The sequence below is a fragment of the Achroia grisella genome, unplaced genomic scaffold, assembly GCF_030625045.1.
Source record: "Achroia grisella isolate CSIRO2021 unplaced genomic scaffold, CSIRO_AGI_Agris_v1 utg971, whole genome shotgun sequence".
In the NCBI taxonomy this organism is placed as follows: Eukaryota; Metazoa; Arthropoda; class Insecta; order Lepidoptera; family Pyralidae; genus Achroia; species Achroia grisella.
Genome location: NW_026713077.1, coordinates 890,316 through 905,776, shown reverse-complemented (window position 1 = coordinate 905,776; position 15,461 = coordinate 890,316). Strand labels below are relative to the sequence as shown.

Sequence of the window (15,461 nt, the reverse complement as noted above, 5' to 3'; positions counted from 1 at the left end):
TCTCTAGAGAAACCAAACGAGGTAGAATCTTGTCTTGTGGGGGACCTACTTAGGACGTCAAGCAGCTTGCTTTATAAGATTATGTTGCGGTGGAAGTGTAAGGTATGGCAGTAAAATTATAATGTACCTAGGGCAAGACATCTTAATTCAAAATGGCAACGCATAAGTTGTGTCGCGGCCTCTCTCGCTCTGTCTAGCTTTCATTTAATATATCTCAGTTGAACTGAGCCCTAATTACTCCCAAACTAAGCAAAGCTTGTGTTATGGGTACTAGAACATTCCACATTTATAAATATGTATATACATGCACACATGTATATACATATACACATTTATAAATATGAAAATACCCACATGGATACAAACAATCATACTCATGAATACAAATATTCGTACCGGGCGAGGAATCGAACCCGCGACCATCGGAAAGTAAGGCACCGTGCTAAACCTCTGCTTAGCTTGGGACTAGATGACGTTGTGTATATTGTCCAGGGTTCTTACTAATTATTTTGAGATATATATTTTAAGACTCTCGCTCCTAGAACGCAGTACCTACTTTCTACGTTCCCTTTTCGCCTTATAATTATTGTTACACATTATGTATTGATTGCGACCCTATTATAAGATGATACGGCGGCTAATGGGTTTGCTGCCGACCCATTAGTATTCCCTAGTCGTATCATGCTCATATTGGCATAACATATTCTATTCGTGTTACAGTCTGGACTGTACATAGTGTCAGAGCAAACGACATTGTGGATGCAAATTGAAGACAAGATCTAATATTTAAAAATAATATTAACTTAATTTAATAATCGAAGATAATTCATTATTTTTGTTTATTACGTGCACCACCTACCGTTTTCTTATTTTTATTTCTCTATCTACCCAAAGGTAGTCTGGAAGAGATTTCTTAACGATAAGATCGCCTTTTGTATCAGTTAATGTATATTTTCTATTGCTTTCTGTTCTGTAATTAGTGCAATAAACGGTATAAATCAAAATTTATAAATAGTCATCTAGTCCCAAACTAAGCAGAGCTTGTGTTATGGGTACCAGACAACTAATAGATATACTTAGATATGTATTTTTTGTAAATACATACATAATATAAGTACATAGAAAACACCCAGACCGATAAAAACAATCTTACTCATGAATACAAATGCTTGTATCGTGTGAGGAATCGAGTCGCGGCCATCAAAAGTTAAGCGGTGTATTAAACTGCTAACCCACCGAGATGTTTAAATAAATCAATACACATTATTAAATATTAATTTCCTGTATTACAATATCATATCAAGATCGCTGGAAGGCGATGGATGCGAGCAACGCAAGACCGATCGTCGTGGAGATCTTTGAGGGAGGCTTATGTCCAGCAGTGGACGTCTTCCGGGCTGAGATGATGATCGTACTATCCTAGACTATGGCCCACCTAATGTTCTATCCTTTGTCTCCATCATCCTGCCCTAAGATCTAAAAAATGCGCAGTTCAAAAAACATTCTGGGATTGTTGCGATGACTTGCGCATTTTTTATATTGTAAGTGCATTTAGTGCATTGAAATGAGAGAAGAATCTTCTTCTCTTAATTAAGAATAACAATGTAATGTTCTTCATCTGAAGAACATTTCATTACTGTTATTTTTAGTTCACGACAAATAAAAGCACACGAATAATGATATAATAGTGCAAGTAATAGGATCTAACGAATTACAACTGACAGTAATTGTTGTTCTAACTTCTGCAAACTCGATAACAATGAATTGGATACGACAGACTAACGGCAACTTTTATATATACTTCATTTTGTTAACGTCTCTATATTATTACAGCATTATATAAAAAGAATTTTTTTTTTATAAACACAGGGGACAAACGAGCATGCGGCTCACCTGATGGTAAGTGATTAACGCCGCCCATGAGCACCCGCAACACCAGGGCCTTCGTCGGCCTTTAAAAAGGAATAAGCTCTTTTCTTGATGGTTTCAATATCGTATCAGTTCGGAAATACCATTGAAGGAAGGTGCTGGAAGCTGGAAGGTGATTCCACAATGTGCGAGGCAAAAAGTTTCTAGAAAACCATACTGTGGAAGACCGCCATTCAAAAAGAAGTAAAGTATGCTCAGATATGACGGTCGATAGAGATCAATGGAAGAGAATGACATGCTGCGCTGACCACAAATAATAGGATAAAGGCAAGGCAATGATGATTATTTAAAAAGCAGCTTAGTTTTTTTATGTAAGTCTGAATCTACTTCAGCCACAGAGCAGCTTGCTTTGTAAGCTGAGGTATCCACGCAGATGCTGTTAACTAGCTGTAATTAGAAAGAGCTAAGTTTCTTGTCATTCCGAACTGACTGTAGATTTGACATATCATAAGAGTCTGTAATAGACCTACATGCATTAAGACATTTAGAATTGATTTGAGATGACTTTCTACAAACTGTGCCTCTGGTAAACATCTGGAATCCGACGTCATATCCTTATAATGATATTGGTATGTTCTTGTATAATCGCTAATGGTGTCTAGCGAGTTTAATATCGCACGTTGCACGTACAGACACAATCCAGTTAGCTTAATGCCCTTCTGAGCAAACCGGCGCTTGTAATCCCATTATTATACTAGTTGTTACTGCGACTTCGTCCACAATTAAATAATAATAATAATGGTAACCCTGGACAATTACGCAGCGTCATCTAGTCAAGGTACGTAGAGACAAATTATAAATCGGAGAATAGAATAGAATGAATTTTATTTCGGAAAACTTAACGTAACATTTTATCCATGAGTCCACGTTAGCCTACGCCTATATCGTGGAAGAGTCAAAGTAACATTAGTACGGCGCGGCGGTGATCAGAGATGATCATAATTTTGCTTTTATGTAGTAACTAGCTGTCCCGGCAAACCATGTTTTGCCATATATCGCTATTAAAATATAGAGGTTGATGATAGAACAGTTAAATTGTGAGGTTGTGTATTTTTTGGCATTAAAAATACACAACCTTAAAATTTCACTGTTCATAGCTATAGTCTGACGGCCTCGGTGATGTAACAATATAGCACACCGCTTTATTTCTATTGTCACGGGTTCGATTCCTCGCACGGTGCAAACATTTGTATTCATTTGTATGATTGTTTGTATCGGTCTGGGTGTTTTCTATGTATATCATATATTTACAAAAAAAAAGTATCTAAGTATTTATATCAGTTGTCTAGTACCCATGACATAAGTTCTACTTAGTGTACGATTAGATGGCGCTGTGTTAATTATATAGGATTATTTATTATGTATTTATAGTAATTTGAAAAGCAGCGTTCTCTCCGCTCGTCTGTGTCTCCCACAATAAGACGCAGTTAGAATCCAGTTAAAGTACTGTAATATCTTTACTAGTCGACCTCAATATTATTAAATTTACTTAATATCCAAATGTATTAATTAATCTACCAACTAAAACATACATGAAAAATTCTTCAATTAAATTTTCTAATATCATTTGATACCATACAAAATACAATCATTTGTATTCATGAGAACGAATGTTTGTATTAGTCTAAGTGTTTTATAAAAAACATGTAGCTAAGTATAAATCATTTGTGAAGTATCCATAACACAAACTTGGAACTAGATGGCGATGAGAGTTTCTTGAGACTAGGTGGTGCTGCAAGCTCAGAATCACTCAGAGGACAATGGAGAGGGCTATGCTCGGAGTTTCTCTGCGTGATCGAATCAGAAATGAGGAGACCCGCAGAAGAACCAGAGTGACCGACATAGCTCGAAGAATTGCGACACTGAAGTGGCAATGGGCAGGGCACATAGCTCGTAGGACAGTTGGCCGTTGGGCAATAAAGTCCTCCAGTGGCGAACATGGACCGGAAGACGCAGAGTGGGAAAGTCTCCAGCAAGGTGAACAGACGATCTGGTCAAGATCGCTGGAAGGCATTGGATGCGAGCAGCGCAGGACCGATCGCCGTGGAGATTTTTGGGGGAGGCCTATGTCCAGCAGTGGAGTCTGCAAGAGCAAGTATAGGTCTTTCGGGCTGCGATGATAATGATAATGATGATATGGTGCTGTGTCAATTGTCCTGGGCAATTATTATTATTTAAACCAAATAATCATATCTCAATCAGTACTACTCTAATAGCAATATATCGAGTGCTTTATCCGAATCCATTAATCGATTGATATTCCATACCGATGTACTCGTATTTATTGAAATAGTTCAATGAAGCATATATCGATACATATCTCGATTAATACGCTGCTCGATGCATTTGTGTACAGAAATTCAAAGTGCTTTTATAAGGTTTATTGAAATTGATACATACAATATCTATATCGGGGCGTTACTTACTTGTTGATGTAAATTATTAGGCAATATCTAGTATTAAGTACGGTGTATAAAGTTTATGGGGATGAATTTGTTTTTTTTTGTTACGTTCTATCTGCTGTTGCTATTTCATTGTCAGACTCTATATGGTATATTTGATTTAGGTATGTATTTTATTCATATTTATATATATATATATAGCTATAGCTATAGCTTTATATATATTTTATATATTTGTATATGTATGTTTGCATGTACTTACGTTTAGTAAATATATTATGACATAGTTATTATTTTTCTTATTGATTACATTTGCACAACCTGTGGTTGACTGGGAGAAATTGCCGTAAGGCGTTAAGTCAGCCATATGTACCTTGGTATTTTGTGCATTGAAGTTATATAAATAAATAGAGATGACATGCGGGTGGCATGCAATATCGGTACACAGGCGGAAGAACTTTTTTTTTCGGACGACTCTAATGCTGTTGGCCGCAGCTGGCCTTTACAGCTTCACCGGACGTTAGGGGGCGTGTGCAGATGGCACTCCAAACCCGCGGAAGGACTTATGGAGCGGCTGAAGGCCAGCTCCTGCCTGACGGATACGACTTTAGTCAGAGGGCACCACTAGGGGTTCGAACCTCGGCTCAGGCCGTCGTAATTTCGATCCCCGTTTGAATTGGATGGGAGAGCAGAAAAACAGTGGGGAATGATAATAGACAGAGTAATTCGAAAGATTTGTGCCCGCTGTGACGAGTTCACCAAGATATAATAATAATACACATTACATACATTTTGCTTAAAGGTTTATCGGCGTTTTTCGATATTTATGTTATACATTTGTATTTCTTCGGGTCTAAATAGGAGTAGTAAATCACTAAGTCAAGACTCTTTATTATTTTAACTCAGTGATTCCTAAAGTGGTCCATGCAGACCCCCAATCGACCACCGTTTAGTTTTCTCGTTCGTTGTTGGCACCAAAGAAATGGGGGTACGTAACCATTTACGCCATTTATTTTTTTCCAGTTCTGTGGTACACATACACACACACAGAACTGGGAGATTTGCAGTTATTCTTCACAAAACTAAATCCAAATATATTAAGTATATCCCAGTCAATTAAAATTATAACAACTTTTTGAAATTGTTTTTGCATTTGCATTGTAAAATTTTTAGTAATTCTGTTTTTTTTTATAATCAGTACAACACTAAATATACTATTCTTCCCTTGCCATATACAACTTATAATTAAAGATCAAAACTCAGCCGCATAGTTACATATATGTTGGTTGTTACATGCCTCCTCCTTGATAATGTGTATTTACTTAGACATTTACAATTTACAATTATTTAAAGAAGCAACATGCAAGTTTCTTGCTCTTTCTTTGTTGTAATGTGTATTCGTTCATTTAGCAGTCGTGGAATTTAAAAAATATAACTGTTCAAAAGTAAGGTAAGCTTATATTAAGTGTATTTGGATAAATATTATTTCTATTCTATTCTACTGTTCAATTTTTTAAGAGTTTTGAGTATATCTTAACAATGTCGCAGAAGTGGTCCACCTAAACCAGTGAGATTGTGAAAGAGCCTATGAGAAAATATAGTTTGGAAACCTCTGGTTTAGATAATACTCGGCCTTAACACATTTTTCCAAGATTCCACATTACGTGCGATTCTCGCCGGATACCGACAATTTCTGCCGGGTCGACACGACCCGGGCGAATTGATAGCCTTCGTATAACCCGAGGAAATTCAACCTTCAACAAATTAAAAGGCTAGGTTTCGATATAAATTGTGTACCCAAAAGTAACAACTCTTTAAATAAATTTAAAACATCTGTTAAATCATATTTATTGAGTATAGCCTATTACTCACTAAACGATTACTTAAATAATACTAGTACCAGGCTTCCGACCTACGACATTCAGTTATAAAGTTCTGCTGCAAACTCCAACCTAAGCATAATACAAAAGGATTAAAATAATATTTTCAAACAGCTTATAAATGCTCCTTGGTTTGCAAAAACACCTGTGAGGGTCATGAGTATCCGAAGCAGAATACAAACGCAGTAGCCAAAGAGATAAACACTGCTACACCAAATAACATGCTAGTCAAGCAACTGATAGTCACCAACACTATAAGTCGCCTTATAAGGCGTAGGTTACTGGGACCCGTTGACTAATCAGGACCTCCTAAACATACGATGATTCTGCTGGGAATCACACTCTACCCGCGACGTAACTTTTACCACTTATGTTCATAGTCGTCAGCTGATTGCAAGATGGACACAGAAAAAAAAAGTAAAGGCTTCCAAAATATATCCAAACTCTATTCATTGCCCGACAATGCCTCATAGAGCTAAAACAAGTGTCGTAGTGTTTGATAAGTAATGGTGAAGTTTGTAACGCTTTTAGTAGCGGTGGTCAGGTTTCCGCACTGAATGTTTGTGGTCTCACACATGGTAATGGTAGGTACGGATTTAAACAAAACTAAACATAAAGTAATTACTTTATTAGTCATGTATTTTAGGCAAATGAAGTATTATTGTTATTATACTAGCTGACCGACGCGACATCGTCTGCATTTATCATTATATTGTCCAATTTACATAATATCTTTTTAATTTATAGCCTATGTAAAGTCGCTTTTTTGTTTTACACAATATCTTTTTAACTTTACACTTTATAACTTGTGAAAAGTTGCATGCAGTCGTCTTTACGGCGACGGATGAAAGACGACTGCATGCAACTAAAATGCGAATGTTGAGGTGGATGTGTGGTGTGACAAGAATGCATAAGATAAAGAATGAATACATTAGAGGAAATATGAAAGTGGCGCCGGTGTCGGAGAGGTTGAAGAGTAATCGTCTATCGTGGTATGGACATGTAATGCGTAGGAATGAAGATCATATCCTAAGGACGGTGTTACATATGAATGTGGGTGGTTATAAGGGTAGAGGAAGGCCAAAAAAGAGATGGATGGACTCTGTGAAAGATATGGTAAGAAAGGAAGTAAAGTACACAACATGACTGTGAACAGGGATGAATGGAAGAGAAAAACATATTACGCCGACCACAAATAATGGGATAAAGAAAAGCAGATGATGATGTGTTATTCTGATGTATAAACTATATTACAATACTTTCATCAAAACCCGTTCAGTAGTTTTTGCATGAAAGAGTAACCAACATCCATCTAAACTCACAAACTTTAGCGTTTATAATATTTGTAAGATTCATTATAATACTATATTACTTCATGTTAATAACGATAAATTATTAATTAATAAATTAATTATAATAATAATAATAATAATAATCTCAGGACAATTCACACAGCGCCATCTAGACCCAAGTTAAGCTAGCTAAAGCTTGTGTTATGGGTACTAGATAACTGATACAAGTACATAGATATTTTTTTTTCCGTAAATACACACATATTATACATAGAAAACACCCAGACCGATACAAACAATCATACTCATGAATACAAATGTTTGTGCCGTGCGAGGAATCGAACCCGCGACCATCGGTCGTAAAGCGGTGTACTAGACCGCTAGACCACCGAGGTCGTCAAATTATGTCGTCAATATATTAATATATTATAATTTATGAAATGTCAATATTCTGTGGGTGTCCAATCCCTTAATATGAAACGTCCGCCAAATCCGATTTAGATTGAAGTCTCTTAAGACTAATTACTCTGAATTCTATTAAAACCTTTTTAATGCGCACCCACGTCAAGTGAAAGGGTTGTAATGAAAAGGAACGTCCCGCCATGTTGTGGTTTCCGTCATATTGAAATTTGAATGACGTTTATAACATTTTCTGAACAGCGTTCCGTAGCCAAATTTTAAAATGTGCAAACGTCACGTCATATCAGACTTTGCCGTCAATTTTTTATTTAATATTTAAAAATGAAATCAGCGACCCGTCACAAGATTCGCACGGATTACAAATCTTTGAATTTCTTCTCTTGTCCCATAGCTTGTATTATATATATAAACCATCCTCTTGAATCACTCTGTCCATTACTAAAAACTACATTAAAGTCCGTGGCGTAATTTTTATACTTTGTAAAGATTAATCCTAGAGAAGGTACTTCCGTCTCTTTCCCCCCTATTATTTTTGATTCTAATGTATTCAGCATTTAGGCACATCAAGTCTTAAGGTCACTACAAAACTGTGTTTCAGTTATAGGGAGAATGTTAGACAATGAAATTACAAGACAAGAGGCCTAGATATCACGGAAGTAATATGATAACGTGATTTTCGTAATGCTGTTCCTGTATATAGACGACGGTTACCAATTACCATCAGGAGGACCGTCAGATTGTTTGTCATTACAATTACACAAAAAATTAAGAGAAATAATTGCAAAGTTAAATAGGATCGTACTTTTTTGACTCCCAAATGGCCGGTTACGCAAAAACCAATATAATTTATGGGTAACAAAAGCGGAAAAAGAAATGGATGGCCTGTAAGGGCAATGCTGAATTGCTGAGGTAATTGCCTATTAGAAAGACTGATGACTTTCTATTATAAATCTAAATGTATCCAGTAACTTCGGTCGTTGTAGACCAGTGGATTACTACCATAAAACACCGATATACTCGGTCATCTAACATTTAAAATTTATATTAATTTTGTACAAATTCTTGTTTTCAATTGCAATCATTATATTTTGCGCAATTATCATAGTATGTTTTTAAATTGTAGCCTATATGTTATTCCGATGTATAAACTATATTACTGTAAAGTTTCATCAAAATGTGTTAAGTAGTTTTTACATGAAAGAGTAACTATTAACCATCTACACTGACAAATTTTCGTATTTATAATATTAGTAAGATTCCAAAGTATGTATGTTTATTTGTCACCTTTAAAAGAATTATTTTATAAATATGATTTTATGAAACACTATTTTAAACACAAGGACATAGAATCCACTGTTGGGTATACTTAAAAATAAATGTAGTGATAGATATATAGATATGTTATATTTATTTATGTTATTATTTTACAACAACAAATACACGTACACAAACATTTTACGCAGTATGATTTAAAAATGAAGAAACCAGTACAATCGTAGTTAATAAATTTGATCTTCCTTTGAATGTACCACAGTGATGCGTATAACTATTTACCGCGTTTGGCTGCAAAATGAATCATTTATCAAAAAAATATTTTGATTAAACTTGATTATTGACAGCCTCGGTAGTCTAATGGTTTAGCATATCGCTTTACTATCCGATGGTCGCGGGTTCGATTCCTCGCACGGTACAAACATTTGTATTCGTGAGTATGATTGTTTGTATCGGTCTGGTTGTTTTCTATGTATAATATGTATCTATTTACAAAAAAAATGCATCCATGTATTTATCAGGTATCCATTATATCAGTTGTCTAGTACCCATAACACGAGCTCTGGTTAGCTTGGGACTAGATGGCGTTGTCTGAATTTGTTTGAGATATTATTATTAAACTGAAACACAATAAGCGATTGAGCTGTATTTGTTGTAGAAATATACAGTAATACAATTTTAAGTGAAGTAATATAAATTAACTTATAATTTTGTTTTATAGTTTTTCATTAGAGAATACAAAAAAGAAACTTTAAATATATTAATATCAAAAGAGTTTCTCAACATTACTTACGTTACCTATATATATCATAGAATAGTCGCTGATTGATTGTGCGCTCAGAATTTAACAAGCTCGAAATAAAAATGGAATCCATGGATAAATTGAAGTGGTTTAAAGTCAGGTAACTAATTACTGAGCCACTAACGAGCCCCTCGACTCAATACTAATTAGTACTTCAATAATTTTAAACGAAAACGTTCAAATTGTCCCCATTGTCTTTGAAGTTACTTCATTAAACGCTACAAAACGTAATGAGGATTTTGAAATGTTACTTGAATACATATTCATTGCGGTAGACTTTATATACCGATAGGCTCAGTGGTTTAGCACACCGCTTTACTTCCGATTGCCGCGGGTTCGATTTCTCGCACGGTGTTTTCTTTCTGGATATATATTATGAATGTATTTACAAAAAAAGATATTAGTTTTTTTCAGTCGTCTTCTTCAGATGCCACCATAGTCGAGACATTTTTACATAGTATAAAACAAAGTCGCCACTGCTGTCTGTCCGCTTATATCTTTTAAATTACGCAACAGATTTTAATGTAGTTTTTAGCAATAAATAAAGAAAGGTTTATATATATGTATAATAATATATCCGTACGAAACCGCGAAGGGTTGTTAGTTATATAAAAAAAAATTGAGTATTTATATCAGAGGAACATAACACAAGCTCTTAAAGAATTTGATATTTATGAAGTACATCATAAACATGAAATTCCACGAGCTGATCGATCATATACGAGGGGAAATTTAATTATTTCGCCATTCCGTTAACGAGAAACATTAAATCTCAATTAACGCCCGGACATTTTTTTCTGACATCTTCCCTGAGGCGCTGCTAATATTAACGGCGTTGTTTTTGTAGACACCAAAATGTATTGTTATTAGAAATATATAATATAACACTAGCGTATCGGCCCGGCTTTGTACGAATATTTAACCTTCTATATCGACGACCTCTATTGCACCTGGATGGTTCAGCACATCGTCTTACTTCTGATAGTTATAAGTTCTATTCCTCACACGGTGTAAACATTTGTAGTCATGAGTATGATTGTTTGTATCGGTATTTCGGTATAACACAATACTGAAACAACCATGTTATGTATGTATTTACAAAATATATACATATACATATAAAGAAGTATTTATATCAGTCGACTAGTACCCATAACGCAAGCTCTGCTATCCTTGGAACTAGATGACGCTGTGTGAATTGTTCAGAGATATTCTCATAGTATTAAAATATAATAGAAATTGTCTGATGACACAATTTTGTTAACCTATCGTTTGTTTGCTTGTTGCAGATGAGGAGCTGGTGTTTCGGGACCGGTGGGGCGGACTCACGCTGTTCAACGTGAGGAACTTCACCACCAGACTCCTAATGAACAACTCCACATTTGTGAGTACTCCTACATCTGCTATTTACCTGTTGTTGCCTGCCTTTTTGTTGCCTTGTATAGGTAATAAAATAGGAGATCATGGCGGTTTTATCTATACATCTATATATATAAATAATATTGGAGTGTCTGTTTGTAATATTGAAATAACCATTTTTCACTACACGCATATGAATATAAATACGGTACATACACCAAAATAACATTTTTTACAATTTTTGTCTTTCTGTCTATCGGTCTGTTTGTTCCGGCTAAACTCAGAAATTGCTGGACCGATTTTGACGGGACTTTTTTTGGTAAGTAGCTGATGTTTGACGGCGAACTTTTTTAAATTGTTAGCGAACTCAAGTATAATCAACGTTTTATCTGATGTAATAAAAAATAGAATTTGACACAAACCGTATAACCGCACTTGAACATTAAATTTCTTTTATAGTTTGAACCATTTACACATTACACATAAACAAACAGACAAGTGAAACTTATAATATTTTCAACACAAGGGTTTAAAAAAAGAATCACTTCATAAAATGTCTATTGCATTCAATATGAAGGACATTGAATTGGATATACAATGGACATTTACTATGCAATATTGAAACAATATTCATTGAAGTAGTATTGAAAGCAAAGGTAGCTGTGCTGTATAAACTCACAAATTTCCAGCGCTATTTATTTTGTTGACGCACCTTTTGTCCAGTCGTTGATTCGTTCGTATTTCCAAACTAAAATAAATTTGCAGCTGTGAAAACGGGACTAAAAAAATTGTTTAACGTTTCATTAGCTAGTATGAAACGTTAAACCTTTATTTCAGTCCCGCCATTCTTCATTCTCAGTCATCTCATCTTCGTCCATGTGAAATTAAAATAAATAACCTTTCTACATCTATTGTATCTAATAATAAATAATGTACCATACATTATTTATTAATATCTTTCTACATCTATAGTAACCTAAGTTATTCTTTATGATATTAGATATCTACTAGGGAAAGTCTCGTCAAATCCGTCCAGCTATTTTAGAGATTAGCCAGAAGAAAACTTAAACTCAGGCAATATTTCTAAAATGTTTTGGTGTACCTTATGTATATATATATGCATTTAACGAAAAGCTGTTAATTAGAAATTACAAACATACACTTCGAGTTTACTTATTTATATAGAATAATACTTTATTTGCCAAATATAGGTAATTATGGTTAGTATAATAAATAAATAGTAATATTAGGTGTTAATGATATAACAATAAGGTGTTAACAATATGATATATAGATTTTTATACAACACGCGCAACTTCGTCTGATTTTCATTTTTCTCGATTTTGCGGCATATTTCATTGGGGATTTCATTACAATAGTGACAATTTGGCCTCTGATAATAATAGACACTATCCTGTATTGTAACAGGAGGCCATCCACATATCTTCGCTCTTCTTCTAATCTACTGCTGCATACATGAGAAGGAGTCAATGCTTTAATTTCTTATCTCAATCTTTCACAATTTCTGCTAATCAATTTTTGGATAGTACTTCCTGTTAGCCTGAGAAAGATGTCAAACCAAATTCATCATGAAGAGATCCTTGCGTGAACATTATTCGTAATATCTCTAAGACTATTCAGCTAAACTTCTATCTGAAGATATATTCCCTGAGACTATATAAATATTTATTATAGTTGAATTTTATATTATATTTGCTCAAGCTTATATATTTTTTGTATATGTAATTATATATTTTGCATAGGTATATTAGTATGATTATATATTTGTATGTATATACTAGGGACAGTTAGTATAGGCAAACGTAGTTTTGCCTTAAAATAAAAAAAAATTAGGGGTGAACTACCCCTAACATTTAGGGGGATGAAAAATAGATGTCAGCCGATTCTCAGACCTACTCAATACGCTCACAAAATTTCATGAGAATCGGTCAAGCCGTTTCGGAGGAGTATGGGAACGAAAACAGTGACAGGAGAATTTTATATATAAGATATGTAGATTTTCTATATTTATCTATTTTTTTTATATTTGTATTAAATTGCACCGCCTTATTATGTCTGATCAACGCGACGGTTGACTGGTACAGAATGCCATCAGGCATTACGTCCTCCATGACATTTTTGTGTGCAAAAGAGCAAATAAATAAATAAACGTATCTTATTTATATATGGCTCTTACAATACAGGATAATGTACGGCGCAAGTCCCAAGTAATTGTGCGTGAGATAAACGCGCGTCGATACGTCCTGAATACTGAATATTTTCTTTCTTTCTTTCTTTCTTCTGAATTGTTTGCCTGCCTCGTACGCGTTTATTTATTCTCTTATTGGTTCCAAAGTTGTACAATGTAAAATTGTGTCTTTTCTAATCTGTTAGATGATCAGTCATGTGGTGCCATCTATGTTATTAGCAAGTTTTAAAATAAATTTCACGGTTGAGAACGAAAAAACAATAAAGAAAACAAAATAACAATCCACATGTATGGCACACTCTTAAGATAGGCTAAGTTAAACGATTTCTATGCTTTTTTTATATTGTTCATACTATTATAATTAATCCTTAGCTTTTAGTTAGTCGAACAAACCGCCCATCAAGAGGCTATACCTATCTCACAAAGCAAAAGTACTTGCCGGTTGAAGTTAAGCCTTAATTTTTTGTATATAATTGGACTGACAAGCCGATGATCTTAAATGTTAACTGTCTTGTTGCGTATAACCTGGACCTATATTATAATAATAATCTCAGGTCAATTCACACAACGCCTTCTAGTCCTAAGTTAAGCTAGCTAAAGCTTGTGTTGTGGTACTAGTTAACTGATACAAATACATAGATATTTTTTTCGTAAATACATACATATTATACATAGAATAGAACATAGAACAGCCAGACCGATACAAACAATCATACTCATGAATACGAATGTTTGAGCGAAGAATCAGAACCGCGACCATCAGAAATAAGCTGATCTTCTAAACCTATCGAGCCCATGTACCTACCTACAGACTTCTGTTACCACGCGACATCCGTTCCACCCCACATGCGTTGCCATTCCAGAAAACTATAACTTACAAAGTAAGCTGCTTTTCGGCTGAAATATGTGAGACTGAGAATACCTAAGGCAAATTTCTACAAAGTCTGCCCCTGTAAAACATAATAAGGTAAGGCGCCTAGTTCGTTCACACATTCCTAAGCTTCACGCGTCTCTCCGAGCCTGTTTTATTTGCCTCTAACAACAATAAATCAGGATAAAGCTTACCATCTTACCATTTACTGACACGTTGGTGTTTTCCTATTCTTTGACACGTCTATAGCTGTCTTTTTTAGGGACTCGAACAGAAAAGGTTAAATGGAAACCTTATATAATATTTTTTTATAAAAATTCTTAAATATATGTAGTAGAAGTTTTGCCTTATAACGTTAGCTATCTTCGAGTGGAAGTCCCGTTAAAATCGGTTCAGCTATTTCAGAGATTAGCAAGAACTAATAAATAGACATACAAATATTTTTTTGATGCAAATAGCGTATATACTTTCATATGCATTTAGTGAAAAGCTGACATAAAATTACAAACAGGCATAATTTTTTCTATATATTTGAGATTTTGCGAGATCATTTTAATGAGAAAAATCTTAAAAAAGGAAGAATATCGCTCCAATACTTCCCGATATAAATTATTCCCAGTAGGAATGATAAAAAAACGAATATCCGATACGATTAAATCGAAATTTCTCTCAGCGCCGCATTTTACAAATGGCGGCGAGACGGCGAAATATTAGGTGCTGTACACATACAAATGTTTGTACATTTATCACAAGCAATACACAATACTTGGAAACAATTGAAACTTTATCGTTGTTTCAATACAACTTGGAATGCAATAACAGTCAAGGCAGGCGAGAGACGGAATAGTTTAAAACAAGTAATATTTGTCTACTTACCCAATAATTTGACTGACATATCTCACAGAACGGAAAAGATTGGTGGACTGTATTGGTGTTTAAGTAATGAAAACGTAGATTATAATAGTAGAATACAATATCACAATGCAGAAGAGAAGGGAATTGTTATTAATGTGGACTAATAACCC

At 34.6% G+C, this 15,461-nt stretch overlaps 1 protein-coding gene across 1 annotated transcript in view; it reads left to right on the top strand.

The window, feature by feature from the left end:
- LOC131854238 (inactive dipeptidyl peptidase 10-like) overlaps nucleotides 1-15,461 on the top strand; it is a 156,830-nt gene that overhangs the window by 128,772 nt on the left and 12,597 nt on the right. Inside the window, exon 3 of the mRNA XM_059205369.1 lies at nucleotides 11,287-11,381. Coding sequence (XP_059061352.1) covers nucleotides 11,287-11,381 — 95 coding nt within the window. The remainder of the gene's footprint in view (nucleotides 1-11,286; nucleotides 11,382-15,461) is intronic.